This window comes from Micropterus dolomieu, linkage group LG08 (assembly GCF_021292245.1).
Source record: "Micropterus dolomieu isolate WLL.071019.BEF.003 ecotype Adirondacks linkage group LG08, ASM2129224v1, whole genome shotgun sequence".
Classification (NCBI taxonomy): domain Eukaryota; kingdom Metazoa; phylum Chordata; class Actinopteri; order Centrarchiformes; family Centrarchidae; genus Micropterus; species Micropterus dolomieu.
The window spans coordinates 8,233,477-8,253,813 of NC_060157.1; the positions used below are offsets into that span (position 1 = coordinate 8,233,477).

General features: G+C 39.2%; 1 protein-coding gene across 3 annotated transcripts; it reads left to right on the forward strand.

Annotated features, from left to right (window-relative positions):
* Nucleotides 1-1,614: 1,614 nt before the first annotated feature.
* On the forward strand, nt 1,615-16,395 carry pan2 (poly(A) specific ribonuclease subunit PAN2). 3 transcript variants are annotated; one of them, XM_046055213.1, is made up of 26 exons: nt 1,615-1,680; nt 2,171-2,477; nt 2,596-2,765; nt 2,905-3,025; nt 3,173-3,250; nt 3,334-3,604; nt 3,878-4,223; nt 5,044-5,140; nt 5,373-5,492; nt 5,595-5,714; nt 5,842-5,970; nt 6,120-6,319; nt 6,507-6,655; nt 6,824-6,930; nt 7,045-7,143; nt 7,218-7,306; nt 7,599-7,740; nt 7,871-8,008; nt 8,135-8,194; nt 8,275-8,365; nt 8,454-8,611; nt 10,355-10,498; nt 11,180-11,359; nt 11,557-11,650; nt 15,803-16,006; nt 16,127-16,395. In XM_046055213.1, exons 2-26 carry the CDS (start codon nt 2,190-2,192, stop codon nt 16,159-16,161), a joined length of 3,630 nt encoding a protein of 1,209 aa, XP_045911169.1. In that variant the 5' UTR covers nt 1,615-1,680; nt 2,171-2,189; the 3' UTR covers nt 16,162-16,395. The 3 variants fall into 3 exon arrangements, with proteins under 3 accessions (XP_045911169.1, XP_045911170.1, XP_045911171.1); XM_046055214.1 differs by having other exon boundaries at nt 1,639-1,653; XM_046055215.1 differs by lacking the exon at nt 1,615-1,680 and having other exon boundaries at nt 15,803-15,994.
* Nucleotides 16,396-20,337: the final 3,942 nt, after the last annotated feature.

Below are 20,337 nucleotides of genomic sequence, written 5' to 3' on the forward strand. Positions count from 1 at the left end.
GTAATTGTTATTGAACTCAAAAAAAGGAAGAAAAACAGACTCGTGAGTTGTAATCGCAATAGAATCAGAATCAAAATTACAAAGAGCTTTATTGCCAAGTAGTAGCCTTTTTTACTCATTATACGCGATGAGGTAAATTAGGGTTTTTATATTGAATATAGGCTATAATTTGTTATTGAAATAATCAATCAATATGAACAAGTTTATCCATCCATCGTCAACCGCTTATCCTGCGTACAGGGTCGCGGGGGGCTGGAGCCAATCCCAGCTGACATCGGGCGAAAGGCAGGGTACACCCTGGACAGGTTGCCAGTCCATCGCAGTGAACAAGTTTATATATATTTTAATATGCCTTTACTTTAATGTATATGTGATCTCTAGAATGCATTTATACCCATACCAGCCTATATTACAACTAAGTGTGTGTGATAATCAGTAGGTGAAACACCAATTAACCCAAATGTGTTTTAATTCTTATCAAGTTTCACATCTATGGCTATGCCGAGGAAGTGAGATTAACCTTTTACATTTAAGGGCGATAATGAACTGAATTTCCGCGATCTGCCCCTCTTCTCTACCAGAGAAAAACATTTGCCTTTGAAAAGACTTTTTTTTTCAGAGAAAGAAAACGATAAGGCCTAAGATATTTTCGTGCTTTCTTTCACCACCCCTTTGTGTTCTATATTATTTATATAGTGGTAATAAATAGGCTAATCCAGTTACTGACTGGTTTAGCCCACTAAACATTATTGTTAAACAAAGTAGCTAAGGGTTTGTAATCAGCAGGCTACACATATTAACAAGGATGCTACTTGGCCTACTCATTCAATTCAAATTAACACAGAACAGATAGGCCTACTCATTTTTTTTTCTCAAATGTTAGCCCATTTGTCAGTTTTATGGAGAAATCACTGAGATTTGTAAAAGGACTGATGTACAGAAGGCTCACATGACATATCATTATAGCCCACAAAAGATGCGTTTTTTTAACTGTGGGCCCATGTTGAACACCCCTTCCTTCCACTCAACATGTTGTCTTAAGAGGAGAATGTCAATACTGGACAATTCTGCAAAACCCTGCATTGTGTTCAGTCAATTCTCAATTGATAAATGATTTGTATGGCTAATAAAATTTCAGAAAACATTGAAAATTACTGTTACAATTTCCTAAAGCCCAAGCTGACATCTTCAGGTGTCTTGTTTGGTCCCACCAACAGTCCAAAACCCCAACATATTCAGTTTAATATAAAACTGAAAGGAAAAAAAGAAGAGTAAATGCTCTCATTGTGTAAAGGTGAAATAATTGAACATTTGGTATGTTTCTTTGAAAAACAAGTTAAATGAATTCTCCATTATTTCCTATATTATTTCAGATCTACAAATGTACAGTTCATCAAATTAGATGACCCACGGTACCTCCAGGGGCCCCTGAGGATCTGGAGTCCGGGGGCAAATAAAGGGAATGTTTATTGCACGGCCTAAATGGACAATGATAATAAACTATAAAACAACGCCGGTGTATTAGCGAATGAATGACATCTCCAGCGCTGCTCTTGAACGCACCACTGTTTGCTCCGGATATGTTTTTATTTTTTTTTTTTTTTAAATGTGTGTGTTATTGTTGTGAATGAAGTGAGCATGGACTCCTGTGCGGTAAATCGTATTACAGACCTAGAATAGGTCGGCGTACTCTTTACATTTACATACACAGTTTTTTGTAACAAAGCGACACACAGTCTTCAGTCATGCGGATATCTTGGGTGTTGCAACGGGATGTGCAGCCACAACAATGTCTGTCTGGTTCTTGACGATGCTAACGTTAGCTAATGTTAGCTAAATTAGCTAACCGTGCAAGTACCATAACTTTTAGTAGTTGCCAAAATCCCAATAACGAAACGCTGTTGTGGGTGAAGAAGCTTAGCTTTCTGTACACATTTTAGTAATTAATACTATAACTTTGGAGGCTTTTGCTAGCAGTTTGCTTTAACTTTAGCTTCCGGGGCTAGCTACACTGTTAGCCAAGCAAAAGCTACAACAGGAAAGCGAGCCTGAGTTTATGGGGCGATAATTTCACTTGAGTTTAGTTTCTCAAAAAAACAAAACAAAAAAACAATACAAATGTATTTATTAGCTAGGCTGGTATTATTATTTACAGTAGTTGTCATTGCAGGTCGGTTTAACTGTAACCCATGATGAACTTTGACGGTCTCGACGCTGGGATGGGTGAGTACCCACCCAGCCTCCACGGGACTATGGACGCGGGGATGGAGCCCTCCATGGACCCCCACCTCAACCCCAGCATGCTACAGGGTGTGGAGCTTGATCCAGAGGGGCTGACCGTGACAGTCCCTGAGCCTGTACACCTCATGGAGGGGATGTTTTCCGAGCTACACAGTGCAGTCTCAGAAGTTGGCATCCCAGTCACTGCAACACATTTTGATCTTCAGGAGGAGATGCTCTGGATGGGAAACCACCGAGTAAGAGGATTGATTATGATTATTTCTGAAACATGCAGGTTGCCTCTAATCGAATGAAAATGTACGAATACTTAGCAACCATGTCATTAAGTCGTTTTACTTTAATTATTCTCTTTAGGGTCATGTAACTTCGTTCTTCGGACCTACGATGGGCCGCTATTCTTCCTTCCAAGCCCATGCAGCTGACGACATCCGACACATTCAGAGTTTGGAAACAGGCGTCCTGTTCCTTTCCAAGTGTAATCTCAAATGCCACACTCGTGGGGGCCTTGTTATGTTTGATTACCCGTAAGTGTCAAAATATGTTTGGATGAACATGCTGAAATTTATTGTAGGCAAACTGAAGCTGTAACATGATTTGTTCTCTCACTGAAGTAATGATTCAAATTTGCAAATTCATTGTTAATAATATATGTGTGCATTCCAGGATGGACGAAGGAGCTGATATGCATAGTCTTCTCATGACCGATAACAACACCTTGCTTATGGGCGGATTACAAAACTATGCGGTTGAATTTGACTTGAATACTGTTCAAGAAACTCAAAAGGTGAGACATTGGAATTAAGTTTATCAACATCCACAGCTGTCTGTGCATGCAGCAGAGGACCTCATGACATAATTTGACATATATAAGAATAACATGCTCAAAAGCAAGTGATGGACTGTTTACTTTCTTGTCACATGTACTCGACAGTTCAGTGTTGAGGTGCCTGGAATGGCAATAATGCGCCAAACCAGTCGTTTCTTCTTTTGTGGGCACACTTCTGGCAAGGTAAGAATATTTTGATCAAATCAGTTTGTGAAAGATGTGTTCTGGTTTACACACAACTCATATTGACCCTCTGTTATAAACAGGTAACCTTGCGGGACTTGCGTACATTCAAGACGGAGCAGGAATTTGATGCGTTCTCTGGCAGCCTCTCAGACTTTGATGTCCATGGAAACCTTCTGGCTGCATGCGGGTTCTCCAGCCGGGGTTTGAACGGGTTGGCATGCGATCGTTTCCTAATGGTGTATGACCTCCGTATGATGCGAGCTGTAACGCCACTTCAGGTGCACGTGGATCCCCTCTTCTTGCGCTTCATTCCTACCTACACGTCACGCCTTGCGATTATCTCACAGACAGGTACCAACCAGGGAATTTGGGTCTCATACATGCCAGTTCTGTAGCCAGTGTGTTTGTAGAGTTTTGTCAATAAATGTGACGCATGCCACACTCAAATACCTACAGTGACAACAGTGTAAGTGTTTCCTGAATAGTGGTACTTAAAAGTAATTGTCCCGGCTACAGTATTTAGGAACCGTTGCTACTGTAGTCACTCAGGTATATGAGTGAAAATGTTTCCTGAATACTGGCACATGTATCTTGGGCATAATGTTCCACCACCTCTTTCTCCAGGTCAGTGCCAGTTCTGTGAGCCCACTGGTCTCGCTAATGTGGCGGACATTTTTCACGTCAACACTGTGGGCCAGTTGCTCATGAGTTTTGACGTATCATCCAGCAAACAAGCCTTGGCCTTCGGAGACTCCGGGGGATGTGTACACCTGTGGTCTGATGCTCCGGAGGTATCATTTAACGACTACTCCCGGGAGACAGACTTTGCCCTCCCTTGCCTTGTGGACACGCTACCTCAGCTGGACTGGAACCACGACCTGCTGCCTCTCTCGCTTATCCCCATGCCGCTGACTAGCACAGAGCCACTGCTCTCAGACTGGCCCACTGCACTGGCTACACCCAGCCCAAGGTAACACATTCACAAGTACTATATGTCTTTACCTAAGCTGATTCTGTATGACTGGTAATGGCAAAACTAACAAGTATTGTCTGTGTATCTTCTGATGAAATAGCCTTTTCCTCTGTGCCACATAGCTCCATTATTGTCCACAAACTAATAAAAACACATCAATGAGCCACACTGTTGCACTGGTTGATGTGTTCCTTTATTATGATGAACACTGAAACTGTAGTTTAGTTTGATTCAATCTCACATTCACTGTCCTGCTGCTGGAAATACTCGATCTGAACCTGAAAGTAGTACTGAACAAATACATTATTTACTCCAGTTTGAGTTACGTTGGTGAAATTTGACATTGCTCAGCTGTTTTAGAAATATATAGCCATTGTTAGAAATTAAACAATATATTTGTGACCAGTTTTCAAAGATTCATGGAATCAGTAGGAACCAGTGGGTAAGGGACTGAGTGAGATAGGGAAGTTGGAAATTATTGAAAGACAGATAAACACATTGTTGATTTTGGTCTACTGGGATTTATTGTCAATAGCAGAAATATATAGAATGTCACAAGCTTTATCTTTTAACTGGTGATGAGACATAATCATCAAACTGACATGTATGCTCTCACCTTATGTTCTCATTTTAGTCAGAATGTGAAACTTATTCATTTCTCTTTTCAGCAGTGATGGTTAGGTGGTGTACCTAATAAACTGGAAGCTGGTGCTTACGGCATTTGGCTAGTTGCTTCCGTTTCCCTGTTTTTTTTTTTTTTCTTAACTGCTACAATTTAATGAATATTTTCATCAAGAAATACTGTTCCTTCCAACAGACGAGCGCCTCCTGTGGACCCTGAAATCCTGCGCACAATGAAAACAGTTGGATTTATTGGTTATGCAGCAAATCCTCGAACTCGCCCTCGGAACCAGGCAGGTCCAAACATACAATGTAGATCTTACGCTACATTACAACAGCATTTTGTTCTTGTAAATGCTGTCAAAACACTAAATTGTTGAATACATGGGTATATTCCTGCAAGGTGTATTTTGGTGATTGCCTTAGCAGTGTGTCATTTCCATTATAGTCATTTTTGTTGTGTTCAGTGTCACCTTCATACATAGATTTCAACGTAGTAAAAACTATTTTCTGTATTGGTTTCAGGTTCCTTACAAAATTAAAGAAGTGGAGCTCGATTATGATAATTACAACCAGGTCCCCGAATCACCAATTGGGCGCGATGAAGAGCCACACCTGTACATGGTCCCCAAAAAGTACAGAAAGGTTAGGCTTAACATATTTCATTATGGTTTTTGTATAAAAAGAACCTTGATTGTTTTTATTTTATAATAATGTGTTTGCTGTTGCTGCTTTGTGTTCAATCAGGTCACAATTAAATACTCTAAACTTGGACTGGAGGACTTTGACTTCAAACATTACAATAGAACCTTGTTTGCTGGCCTTGAGCCTCACATACCCAATGCCTACTGTAACTGCATGATCCAGGTGAGAAACTAGGAATGTTGTTGTGAGTGATTTTTTTTTAATCAGTTTCAATTGGAATTTAATATATTTTGAAAGGATTATATAAAAGCAGAGTTTTTGTTTCCTTGTTCCTTTGTTGGTGAATTAGGTTTTATATTTCCTGGAGCCAATCCGGTGTCTAGTGCAGAATCATTTGTGCCAGAAGGAGTTTTGTTTGGCCTGTGAGCTCGGTTTCCTCTTCCACATGCTTGATTTGTCACGAGGGGATCCATGTCAGGTAGATTTTTGTTATTGTTTCTCTGAATAACAGCAGGTTGATCCCTGTGGCTGTGGAGGTTTTAACATTTCATTACTATTGTGTTGCAACTACACATTGTATACTATATAGATTTTCCAATCCAACCTCTCCCAACTTCACTTCTTCAGGCCAGTAACTTCCTCCGAGCGTTTCGTACCATTCCTGAGGCCTCAGCGCTGGGTCTGATCCTCGCAGACTCAGATGAGCAAACAGGGAAGGCCAGACTCGGGCGTTTAATCCAAAGCTGGAACCGCTTCATCCTCACCCAGCTCCACCAGGAGACACAGGAGCAGGAGGGCCCACAGGCCTACAGGGGAGCCAGCAGCAGGTCAGAGCAGCCAACAGAAATTGATATCACTGTGTGTGTATTAGTGTAGTGGCAAATTATTTCCTGAACAAAGCTTTTGACATGCGCAGACCTCCATTCTGGAGGTATTCTAGGCTCAAAGCTTTTTCAGAAACAAATTTAGGGAAGTTGTAATTACTAATTTGTTTGTGTTGTGCCAATGATACAGTTCGCTGGGTTCCTCTGGTGAGTCTGCCATCGGAAAACTCTTTGGATGTGAAGTTGAGAACAGCAGCCTGTGTCGCTGTGGCAAGGAGACGGTCCGCTCCTCCCTCACGTTGCTCTTCACCATGCATTACCCTGAGCAGAACTCTCAAGGTAGAGTCCTCTTTCAACACTGCTGTACATTGGACAGTCTTGTGTAGCTATCATGTACCTAAAGCTTGGCCCTGAGAGACTAGTGTATGGATAACCTGTGCCAGAGAAAACACTGTGAAACAGTTCTGTATTTGTTTATCAATATATTATTTTACTTTGATTCATCAGAGAAAACAATAAAGGAATATGATTTTGCTGAGATCTTGAAGAAGAGCATCTGTCTGGAGCAGAGCACTCAGGCGTGGTGTGAAAACTGTGAGAAGTATCAACCCACAGTACGTTTAAAGCTCTGTTGCGACATTTCAGCAGCTTATATTAACAGACAACACATTTGTATTATGACTCCACTCTATACTGCATTATGAGAATGTTTTTCTTTGCCACTGTAGGTGCAGACACGCAACATTCGATGTCTTCCAGATGTTCTGGTCATCAACTGTGAGGTGAACAGTGCTAAAGAGGCTGAATTCTGGAAGGTTCAGGCAGAGGTAAATAACACTCATTTTGGTTGTTTGTTACTAGTTACATGAATTATGTAATTTTTATTTTGCTTTCTTCACAGTACGCCTTCAATAAAGCAATGCAGAAAGAGGCGATGGAACCTGCAAAACCTAAAGAACCCCCACCCATGCCAACTGAGTGGTGTTTGGAGTAAGATCCCTTTTTAATACCAAATAAAAAGGATTGCACTGGCAATTATTTACATTAACAATTAATGGTTCCGGTTAAAATATTAGTCAATTAGTCTATAAAACATCAGAAAAAAAGTAAAATAATGAATAATAAAAAATCATCATATTTTCTGCTGGGTCTACATTTGGCACATTACATTTGAACATTTATTTAAACAATAGGTTATTGGTTTAGTTTCCAATTTTTTTTCTGTCAACTAATTGTTTCAGCTCTTGCAACTTCACTTTCACCTTATTGTATATCCTTGTAGTGGGGAGGAGTGCAGCATGGAGGGCTTTACCTTTGACACACGGGTGGAGGATCTGCGACACGTCTGGATCCCTGTCAGTCTCAAGATGTCCATCAGCAAAAGTCAGGGACTAGAGATCAGCAGCTGGCCTGAAGGAGAGGAGGTGAGGGAGGGAGAAATTCTGCTGATTACTGGATTAAAACACTGATTTTGATTTTTTTTTTTTCTTGGCTCGCTGACTGCGTGTTGTAAAGAACTTAGGACTCGTTACATTGTCTTTTGTCTTTGATCAGTTAAGTGCTGCCGAAGAGGCGGAGGGCGCTTCTCTCTATGATTTGGTGGTCACGGTGCCTCATATCCTAGACGCTCGCACAGGTGGAAACTTGGTTGCACACATCAAAGTGGGGGAAACCTACCATCAAAGAAAAGAGGTGAGCGAAGCTTAGACTGGAATTGTGAGAGAGACTGGCTTCAGCAAAGTAAAAGTGTAGTTGATGTTTTATACCGGCCACATCGATTCTGTGTTTGAAAACTTGCATTTAAAATGTTTGTTTCAGGGAGTCACGCACCAGCAGTGGTACCTCTTCAATGATTTCTTGATTGAGCCAATTGACAAGGTACATTTTGACTGTTTTTAATTTAAACTAATGAAATTATGTGTGTAGTCATGTAAAAAGTATTTGTTTTGTTGTCAAAGACTGAAGCTGCTCAGTTTGATGTGAGCTGGAAAGTGCCTGCCATTCTGTACTACGCCAAGAGGAACTACCATACCAAATATGACCTTCGCAGTGAGTCTTAGGACATTTATTGTGGAGATTTTCCTTCTAGGTTTGTATTCAGTTAATTTACCTGCCCATGCTTTGCTGCTTGTCTCAGTTAAAAATCCCATAGATGCCAGTGTGCTGCTGACAGAGGCCTCTTTGGCTCGGAAGCAGAGGAAGAGCCATGCAACTTTTATTCCCCTCATGGTCAGTGAGATGCCGCAGGCTGGTGACTTGGTGGGACTGGACGCTGAGTTTGTCACACTCAACCAGGTGAGTCTGGTTTATAATGCCACTCTATCACACAGCATGTTTACATGCACTGTAGTGTAATGGTACTGTAAAGCCGTTTATCCATTTAGCTCTCAGTAATCAAATCTTTCCTTTGCCTCTGACCATATTTTGGAAGCGTGGCTTGATTACTTTAACTCTATTAGAAGATGCTGCTTCCTCATGTTTATCAGAAACCAACCTATTTCAACTTCTAGAGGCTACTTTATGTTACTTTTAGTTTTAGTTGGACCTTGGATGGACTTATTTTTAATACAAGGACACATTTACTGCCCTGAAATGGACTGGCGACCTGTCCAGGGTGTACCCCGCCTTTCGCCCAATGTAAGCTGGGATTGGCTCCAGCCCCCCGCGACCCTGTATGCAGGATAAGCGGTTGACGATGGATGGATGGACACATTTACTCTCAGTGTAATGATCTCTCCTTTTGTCCACCCGTTCTGCTGTGACTGTTACCAGACTTGGGGAGTAAAAAAAGTTGTATAAGAGGTAGCTGCAAGTCTAAGAAATTGCTTTACTCTAATCCCCTAACCTTATAACGGAAGTTGGGTTTCTCATTTACATGATGTCTTAAAAATTAGCTTCCTGGAGAAAGCGACCTGTAACCCGGTTTCAAGTATGAATGAAGCCTCCAGAGACAGTGATATGGGCCCCGAGATATGCTTAAAACAAACTAGTTTGTACAACGTGTTGTCCAACCACATCTAAAAGCAAGTGTTAATAGCTGTTTCAGATGTTCATGCTTGAAGATGGAGTGAAAAGCCTCACATAACAGAAAGATGTGAGTTGCAATAAAATGTATAAATCGGGACAACAGAGATAAACTTTTGACATTTTCTCCTAGAAAGCATTTGTGGTTCTGCACTCGGTTAGTCACAAGAAAACTGACTGAATACTTATGAACCAAAGCTGCCAACAGTTTATTTATACCATTATTCAGTATCTTAAAATGTCAGGTATACAAAAATATTGTATGACTATTAGGGCTGGGCAATAAAACAATAATGATAATTATCGCCAATAATTATATAACAAATTAGCACTTAATTTTTCTATTAAAATATTTATTTTGTTGAAAAAAGAGGCCTAAAAAAAGATTTAACTAATCATATTTGTAGTAAAAAAAATGTTTTGAATGTTCTTCCTCAGACTTGTGAAGTGATCCCCTGTTTGGCATCAAGTGTTTGTCCCATTCTGACCATAAAGAAAAGTTTCACCACATAATTAACCATCTGGCTTCTTCAATTTTCACTCAGGAGCACAAATCTGCCTTTAAACTTTACATATACAGACATATATTGTGATAATTATTGATATTGAACAATATGAAATGTTTTCATCGTGATAACATTTTTGGCCATATGGCCCAGCCCTAATGACTGTTTCCTTTTTTATTAAATTTGACAATTTTTAATCACTTTGTTAAATTCTAGCAAGCTAGCTTGGCCCAGGTTTGTGTTATAAGTGTCTCAAGACCAGTAAGGCTGTGCAGTTGAAGGAGGCAATTCTTATACTTTTGACTTGGTAGAATTTGTATCCTGTCCGAAGGTGGATCAGAGTTACTTCTTTCATAACAGAACAAAAAAACCCTTCTCTCTTACTAGCAAGAAAAAATGTGGACATACTGATATTACAAAAAAATATATAAATACTTTGTTATATATAATGCTTATTTTTGTTGTGATTATACACTTTGAGTAAACACATGACAATGCGTGTTTGCAGGAAGAGGCAGAACTTCGCAGTGACGGCACCAAATCGACCATCAAGCCCAGTCAGATGTCTGTGGCCAGGATCACTTGTGTGAGGGGTCAGGGGCCCAACGAGGGGGTGCCCTTCATTGATGACTACATCTCTACTCAGGAGCAGGTGAGAGACTGCAGGGTCCAAAACACCAAGATGTCTTAACAGCAAAAAATATATCATTAACAGTATGTTTAAAGCGAGTTTTGGAAACAGGATACTGTTGACTAAACTATTATGTAGGAATGACACTTTTTCCGATCACTACCTATATCATGTTTCCTTCATAGTCAATAAACAGACTCTCCTTTTGTTAGTGTTGATAATACACTTTCACTTGATAATACACTATGAGAGGCAAAATAGGAGAAACCGGGATAATCAGTTACACGTTCATTCACTAACAAATATTTGGTCAACCTGCAGTAAATTCAAGCAATTCTGGAAAGTTCTGAAATGAGTAGCACATCATTCATGGTAGAGAGGAATGAGCAGAGAAAGGCCGAACTGTGTTGTCTTTTGTTTGCAGTTGAATTAGTACATGATGCACAAACAATAAGTATCACAGAAACATTTTGTAATCTTCTTTTATTGTTCTCAGATGATGATTGATCACTTGTCCCTTGTTTATGTAGTCTGGAAGTGGACAGGAAGAATACTTGATAGAAAAGTCTTTATTCGTTTGTTAAGATGAATGCCACAAACCCAAATATTAACCTTGAATAGGTACAATGCCTTTTCCAAAATTAATCCTATGAGACAGCTGCTCATGTGTACACCCCCGACACTGAATGTTTGTTCTTCCAGGTCGTCGACTATTTGACACAATATTCTGGCATCAAACCAGGGGACTTGGATGCAAAGATTTCTTCTAAGCATTTGACCACACTGAAGTCCACTTACTTGAAGCTGCGCTTCCTTATCGACACAGGAGTTCGCTTCGTTGGCCACGGTTTACAGAAGGACTTTCGGGTTATTAATTTATTGGTATGTTATTTCACAAACTAAAGTCAGATCTGTTTTGTTGATGGATTTTTTAGGATTAGAGGTGATTGTGTAGTGCATGGCAGTGCACAATTAAAAGCACTTTAATGTATGTATGTATGTAATGTAATCGGACACCTCTATACATATTTTTTCTTTGAGCAGTTGTGACTTCAGTCTGTTTCTTTGCTGTTTCTAAGGTTCTGAAAGACCAAGTCGTTGACACTGTTTACCTGTTCCATTTACCCCGCAAGAGGATGATTTCTCTGAGATTTCTCGCCTGGTACTTTCTGGGTAAGTTAATCAATATTATTTTATTAACAATGGACCCATGACTACATGTAGTGTGAAAGGGGTGGCTGATAGTGACAGATCTGCAGAGAATTGTCACCCGACTTCAGTTCCCTCAACTCACTGAAGTGTCTTTCACCTCATTGTTTACGGCCCACAATTTCACTGCTTTGGTTCACCCTCACCACTCCCACAGCATTTTTTTCAGCCCCAGCTGTTTTTAGAGAAAAAGCTCAGCCAAAATCTGTTTTATTTATATAGCCCAATAATACAAATAAGCTTGGGTGGTATCTATTTTTTCATACATTCCTTACATTTCACCAGGGTAATACAGTAAATGACAGTATTTGTGTTACATGTATGACATTGTCTGGCCTACAGTGATGTTTGTCTAATATGCTGTTAGCCTACTTAGAAATGTCTTGCTGGGTTGAAATACATGTTTGACTAGTACAAAATTCATACTAAATTACTAATGTTAATAATCCATTAAGACTGAGCAAAGTAAAGTGGTAATAGGCCAAAAGAATGGAATAGTGGACCTAAAGTGGAACAATTAGCAGCTAAAGAGCAAACTATGTCCTTCAGGAGTTGGTGGAGACCAAAAACAGAGCATAAAGAGAGTGAATATTGGACTTAGATTCATCAGGCAGTCAAATAAATACACACAATTGCATGTCTGCTCCCAATTATTAATTGATTATCTGACGTTTCCAAGTTCTATAGACAGGTGGCTTACACATCAGTTGGTCGATAAATAGTCGAGTTGATTCGCACGTGTTCAAACTACTTTCTTTTTTGACATGGGTAGTTACTATTGAGGTCAGTCTACTTTAAAAAATTTCAATTCACTTCAATTAAATTGTATTTATATAGCGCCAATTCATAACAAATGTTCTCATGACTGGAGGTCAGGAGTCGCTGCTCTGAATAGTCGTGTGCTTTGGACCGGTCACGAAGGAGTTAAATGTCACTTCAGGTGTCCCCTAGGTGGCGCTAGAGAACACCCTCTAATTATATATAGTTTACCCGTACATAAAGTGTGGACCATGCTATGTGTTGTCATGTAAGTAAAATAATTTGTGTCACAACGGGCTTACTTCCTGTTGCCAGCAGGTGGCGGTATGACATTGAGTGAATATTTGCATGTAGATGTGTTCAGGGCGGGACTCTTATCAAACATATAAAGTTTGGTACAGATCTTAGCATGTACACTGAAGTTAGAACCACTTTCTGTTTAATAGCGAATCACTGAAATTTAGTGCCACGGTATGGACACACTCTTCGACAAAAACTTACAGATAGAAGAACTTTTCATTTTCAAAATCAGATTTTTTCAAATTTGAAGTCGATGGGATTAATTCTGTAGGAGGAGACTGTTAAAGTACAGAACCTGTGAATCGTCAAAAATTACCATTAAATTCAAAATGTCCTACTTCTAGTTGGGTTTGGGGCATCACTCCCAGAGGCTTTTTTGTAGGTCTGGAAATGATACATCTGCCACAAAGATTTCTTGCAATTCGGTGAATCGTGGCCCGGGGGCACTAGCAAGCCATTTTTCCACTCCCATGCATGAAAACCATAAGACATGTTTTGTGGAAAGTTAAATGTTGCATGTTCCATGCTCGGGCCCTAATAATTGTAGCAGCGGGTGTTGAGCAGGAACATGAGGGCAGTAGTCCCCCAAACCACATATCTAGACTCTACAGCTCCAGAGTGCAAAAAACTGCTGAAAACGATACAGGGAGAGAAGAGAAGGACGAGAAAGCACAAAACTATGGAAAAGGGAAAAAGTTGAGTTAGTAACATGCATTAATGGGATAAGATTGCATTCAGATGGAGTGGAGGAGAGAGGAGCTCAGTGCATCATGGGAAGTCCCCTGGCAGTCTAGGCCTGCATAACTAAAGGATTGTTCAGGGCTCACCTGAGCCAGGACCAACTGTGGCTCCCATTCTAATTTTGGAGACTCTAGGAACCACAAGTAACATTGCATTCTGGGGGCATAGTACTCTGGTGGGCTATAGTAAGGTACTATGAGCTCTTTAAGATAAAATGGTGGCTGACCATTAAGAGCTTTGTAGGAGAGCAGAAGGATTTTTAAATTCTATCAGGGTTTTCCTTGGTTCAGAATGGGCCTTTGGGGGTGACTTTGCACGACAGTAGACATGATTGGTATATGTACAGTAAAGACAATGAGTTACCTTATGACTGAAATCTATGCATTTTTTTGTTATTTCTGACCATTTGATAAATAAAATATATCCACAACCTGGAGGAGTAAAGGTATAAATGAGTGTATTAATAAATATTATAACATTAAATAGAAAGTATAATGTTAGTATAATATATTTACAGGTTACACTTGATTTGGATAATCTGCTTACAGATAGTTTATTAGTTACGATTCAGCTCACAAATAAAAACTTTCTCTGATATTAGCCTATACCACTGTGGTTAAGGTTTGATTAGTGCTAATGTTTGTGTATTCATTATAATTTCAGATAATAGTATTGTGCTACTAAATAGCTTACCATTAGCAGCCTATAAGATTAATTCCAGTTGGACAAAACAGCAGTTTCATTTTTGTGGGTTGTTTTCAGTCATTAAATAATTGCGCAAGAAAAATGCTCTACATGATGGTTAGTCTCTCATTTGTTTATGCAAATTACTAACTTGTCAATAATAAAAAAGAAACGTGCATACAGAACGAGTACAACATTTCTAAAGTTCGCTGTAGTGCCTCAACCTTTATTTAATGTCCTGCTTACTCCAGGCTGTGATTGGTCAGTTCATGAAAAGTGATTTTGACAAGCAACTAACACACGGCTGCGTGAAAGGCACACGATCTCCCTGCAGAGATTAGCAGTGAGGAGAGAACAGGAACAGGTGAGCCTCACGTAGTACCCAGAGAACCTGATCTGGAGAGGGCAGAGAAGAGTACCGGTGCCGGTACACCTAAAAGTGACTGTAAATACTGGCACACTTCAAGCACATTTTGAGAAATAACAGGAAGTCATCTCTATTATTAGCGCAAGCTTTGTAGCGGAACATTCAGGCGCAGTCAAACCAACGCAGCAGCTGGTTTTCCAGCTCCAGGTGCATGTGTTAAAAACAGCGCTGTGGATGAGAGGAGAGGGGTCAAGACGTCGTATTTAAGTTTATGTTCTGCTTGCTCAACAGTTGTTTTGATAAATGGCTATTAAAACACATTCAGAGAATATTTGAAATGCTTTTTTTTTTTCTTAAATTCTGATCATTTTGGGGCTATACTTTCCTTTGGCAGGAAAAATTTCTCTATGTAGGAAAATCCCTGTTCTATTCTGGATTTTACAGGGAGCCAGTGCAGAGAAGCTAAAACAGGAGAAATATGATCTCCTTTCCTGGTTCTTGTCAGTACACATGCTGCAGCATTCTGGGTCAACTGAAACGTCTTAAGGAATTTTGTCGAGCAGCCTAGAAGTAACAAATGCACAGATTAGTTTTTCCGTATCATTCTGAGACAAGATATGCCTGAGTTTTCCAATGTTAAGTTGGAGAAAAAAGGTGGTCCTTGAAGAGAGTTTAACATCTTAAAATTACAGGTCTTCGAGGTTTATACATCCTTAAGGCATGCTTCAAGTTTAGCTAACTTATTGGTTTCATCTGGCTTGATTGATAGATGAAATTTAATATCATCTGCATAACCATGAAAGTTTATAGAGTGTTTCCTAATAATATTGCTTAAAGGAAGGTGAATAGAATTGGTCTAAGCACAGAACCTGGTGGAACTCACTATGGTAGTCATAGTGAGTTTCACAAGGTTTTGTGCTTGATTCATCGTTAACATGTACAAACTGAGATAGATCTGATAATTTGTGAGTTTGGAGGTATATGTATAATTATCTTCTTTTTTAGAGGGGCAACAGAGTAGAGTGCAAGTTGCGGTGAGCCAGCACCACTATTAACAAGATGGTCACTTTGGGAGGGACTGAAGTTACCTTAAGAGTCGTCAAATGTCACCATGTATAATTTAGATGTCCGTGTTTTGGCACTAAAGCCTTGAGGTTTTAAACTTCCCCTACCTGCATTGGAAACTGTAAATGTAACGGTTGAAGTGCTGCTCTGTCTATATGCCTAGTCATTCCTGATTGTTCTTTTCTTTGTGCGGCTCCCAGACCTCAACATCCAGGGGGAAACCCACGACAGCATAGAGGACGCCCGCACTGCTCTGCAGCTGTACAGAAAGTACCTGGAGCTGAGTCGCGGAGGCGGGAACGACGAAGTCAGGAAGGTCCTGAAGGGACTCTATGAAAAAGGCCGCCAGCTGGACTGGAAAGTCCCAGAGTCTGACACAGGAGATGGTCAAGGTAGCCCAAAAAGTACGACACAACATTGAATTAGACATAGGCTGAAGTTCTTGACATAACAATGAGTTTAGATGGGAGGGGTTCATGACAGAGTCTGTGTGAGTGAATTGAAAGCACTCTTTCCTTCAACAGGTGCTGCTGTGTTTCCCTCTGTGATGGGGCTGTGAGCTGCACCGTGACATATCCCCACCGCAGAGTTTTGACTGATCAATGCTAGTTCAGTTAATGTCATATTTTGTACTTATTTGCATGTATTTTTGCATTGTGCACAGAGTTTATGAAGGTCGTTGTTGCCTGTACAGTCCACTTCTGTGACTAAACAATTTTTAATCATGTCAAGATTTGTACTTTTTTTTTGTCTAGGAAAGGTTTCCAGAAAAAGTAAATACATTTGTATTTTATGAGTTTTGAGTCTTTTTTTTTCATTTTAAATGCAGCTTTTTTTTGCATGTAAATAAATAAATCATGGTTCAGTATGATGAGCAATAGAAGATAATGTGTGTTTAATACCAGGAAACGGGAAAGATATTTTACATTAATACATAATCATCCAAATAGACTGCACAGAGAAGTATATTCAAATTTTACAGTGAATTTAGTTTGTAGCTTGGTTGCATATTTTCCTGATAGGTTTGATAGCATCTCCTGGCAGCCATTCCCAATAGTACTAAGATAACATTTCTTAGATATCTCAGAATGTGAAATGCCTTTTTGCAAGAAATGAAAGTGAAAAACAAAGTCTGTTGTACAAATCATAGACTGTATATACAAATAGTCACATTTCAGTAATATAAACAGATACCCATGTACACCTGAGAATTAAAATGCGTACCATCTAAACTTCACAAATTTGCACAGATGGCCATGGGTTTGCCGAAAAATGGCGTAAGTAATTAGAATGAATGTATTACAAGAGAAAAAAATCAATACAAACAATATATAAATTAATAAATAGAATTATTGAGAGGACCATACTGGATTTCCACTATGGTCCTCTCATCTGTAGAAATGAGTAGAGAGCTAGCCTCTGTTACAATATGGGGATGCATTACTTTACTTAATTTTTGTATTTATAATATATTATTTCCTATCCACTAATGTATATTTATAAGGTCTTTTGCAAACATGATTTTCATAAATTCGTACTCAGTGGATCCAGAAGAATTTTGATCTCCCGTACGGGATTTTAGTCGTCTATCCTGCTTCGAATTCCCCTCCTGATTTTTTTTGACTCTGCATGCTTTGTGAAGAAACTTCCTCTTCAGTACTTTTGCATCTTTGATGAATTTTTGCATCTGAAATGTCAAATGTCACTAGGAGATCTAGGTCAACCTTCTCTGTATTTTGATGTGTAGTAACATGGTTTCAGAACTGATTTGATTGGAATTTCTCACTGATAGCTCATATATACATATGAGTGTAAAAGGAAGAAATGCAAACCTTTTTACTCAACCCCAGAGCAGTGACACGTGAGTGAAGAGCCACCCAAACTCTGTTTTAAATATTCACTCCAAACAGTGCTCCTGTATTCAAATTACAAAATTAGCATCTTATGAAAACAGCTCAAAAGGATAAATAAAACAGGACTACTTATTTGACCTATTTTTTAACCAGATCTGAGGATTATATGTTTGAATTGATGAGTTACAGTGGGTATAATGTTGCAGAAAGAGTAAGATACATTGGCTATTTTTAAACCAAGACAACATGCTGGTAAAAAAAACAAGCATCTGCATGAATCTCTAAAGAGTTGCATTTATTGGCTCAATGCAACATTCTGCAGCTACCCGTTAGAACAATACCATACTCCGTGATGGAGACGGTTAGTGATTTTGATATACACTCACGGGCAATAATGAACACAGGTACGATTTATGATCGAAAAGGGTTAAAGGAACTCAGTCAAGTGTATTTTTCTGCTTGTAGTTTAGTACAGGTGCATTTTAAAAAACACTTGAAAATTAGTTGTTTTTTTTTAAGCACACGTGTGTATCGGGTTTGGGGGAAAACACTTGCTGTAACTTGTAGGATGTATGTGACAATTCGGATTTTTACAAGAATTTAATTTGGATTTGAAATCCGATAGCAAAGTTTGATAAATGCCCAGACTCAGGAGCTCAAACGTTTTATTTTTCTCCCCAAATTTTTTCGAGATGCATCTGTATAGGTAAGAATTAAGGAATTGGAGGGAATAACATTACCCATACAAATGTATAGAAGGCAGAGAGTAGAAAATGTGATGCTTATGCCTTATAATGACCAAACCCAACCAATTCCCAAGGTTTTCACAGAATGAAAAGACAAAATGTATGCACTGGACGGTTAATGAACATTTGGCTGCTGACTGGAAAGTAACTACATTTACATGTGCTGTACTTAAGTAGAATTCTGAAGTAATTGATTATTTTTATTACTATTTTTGATACTTCCATTCTACTACATTTCAGATGGAAATTTTGTAGTTTTTACTCCACTACATTTTGTGACAGCTATAATTACATACATACAATACACTGTTGAGGATTAACAGTGTGGTCTCTAATCTTTTCGGCTTCTGATCTCTTACCCAAAAAAATGAGTATCCAACAATTCACAAAAAAGCAAAGATCAGAAAATTGTCCAAAAACTACTATTGACACTTTAAATACTTTAGTAATTTACTTCTTCCAAATTTTCTTAAGTAGGATTATGATTGCTGGACTAGTAAACTTAAATTACATTGTTGTATTGGTACGGTTACTTATGTAAAAGATCTGAATACCTCTGCTAGCACTGCTGATTGAGGAGGTCCTCCACCAAACCTCCCTCTGAGAAATCAGTGACATTTTCTAAGAGTAATGATGCCCTCTGTAGGCTGTACAGGTTTGGTTTTGTGTGCTCGAGTATAGTGTTATGCGTTTTAATTGTACTAATCTAGTTCATCATCTCATTACTGCATTTAAGCCACCAGTTAATTACTTCCAACCCCTGCAGCTGTGCACCTTGGATCACATACTTTTTACATGTGCAGACATGTTGCAAAACCTCACTGTGACCTCTGCTTCAACTCCTGGTTTGCTTACATGCAGTGTGATAAACAGACACACATGACTATAACTACCAAAAAAAAAATCCATATACAGTTAGTATTGCAAACTGTTTATTTGTAGTAAATGAAAAGTGTGCAATTCAGTGAGTGGGAGAGAGAGAGAGAGAGAGAGAGGGGAGGTGTCAGGGACGGTCGATGTCTTTGGTCCATATTTTGGTGGTAGGGATGTCAATGATTCGGTGGGAGACAAGAAAAGGCACTTGAGTTTACAGTTGTCTCAGAAAAGTTGTCTTGACAAGAAGGACACAAGATCTACTGGAAAAATGAAGTAGATGTTTTAACCTCCATTATGCCTAATATGAATATCACATACAAAATGCCCCATGTGAGCACAAAATTATATAGCTACATATATGTATATACATAGGAAGGAATCAGAAAACAAAGTCGGGTGTGAAGAGGAAGAAGAAATGGTGAAGTGTTGGATTTATCCCCTTTGGAATTCTTTACAGGCCGAGGAAAGAAAGAAAAAGCCAGCAACTTTAAGCAGGACGAAATTTCTTTGGCGAATAACCTAATATTCCTACAGCTTGGAATGTAAAACCAAAAAAAAAAAAAAAAAAAAGTGAAACGGACAAAATCCCAGATGAGGAAACTACTCTGAGTCTTGACTGAACAAGTCCAGCACCTCCAACACTAGATATATGTTGGAATAAAAGCAGATTCTGTCCTGCAACCCACCATCATTAAGCAGAGGAGAACTGGTTGAGGAATTTGGTACAATTTCCCCATCGTCAGTCAATAAAAATCTTCGACATAACAAAGATACCACCTTAAGCAATTAAAGGAATACACTTTCTTACTGTGACTTAGATGAGAGGATTGATAACACACGATGCTGCCGTGAGTAGCCTTCAGGCTGGAAACTTCTAACTTGGCTCTGTCCAAAGTTAACAAAATCCACCTAACTGCACCTGTAAATCTCACTCATTAACACATTACATCTTTTTTTGTTTAATCCATTAAAAAGACTATTCTCTGTTTTTAAGGAGGGTTATGTGCTAGACTATATCTTGGCTTTGAGCGGTCACCAGGCCAGCAGCGGAGACTCCAGGAAGATACTGACCAAGAAACAACCTGGCACATGAACCCTGTTAAAACTGAATTACCGTTGTTGTAAAGGTTCTTGTATAAACAAGATATAGCATGTAAATTAGTGAGCTTTAGAAGTGCCGGAAACAAAGCTGTTTCCACCTCTTTCCTAGTCCCATTCAGGACTAATACTCTGCAGAAGAGATAGTTACTGTGGTTCCAC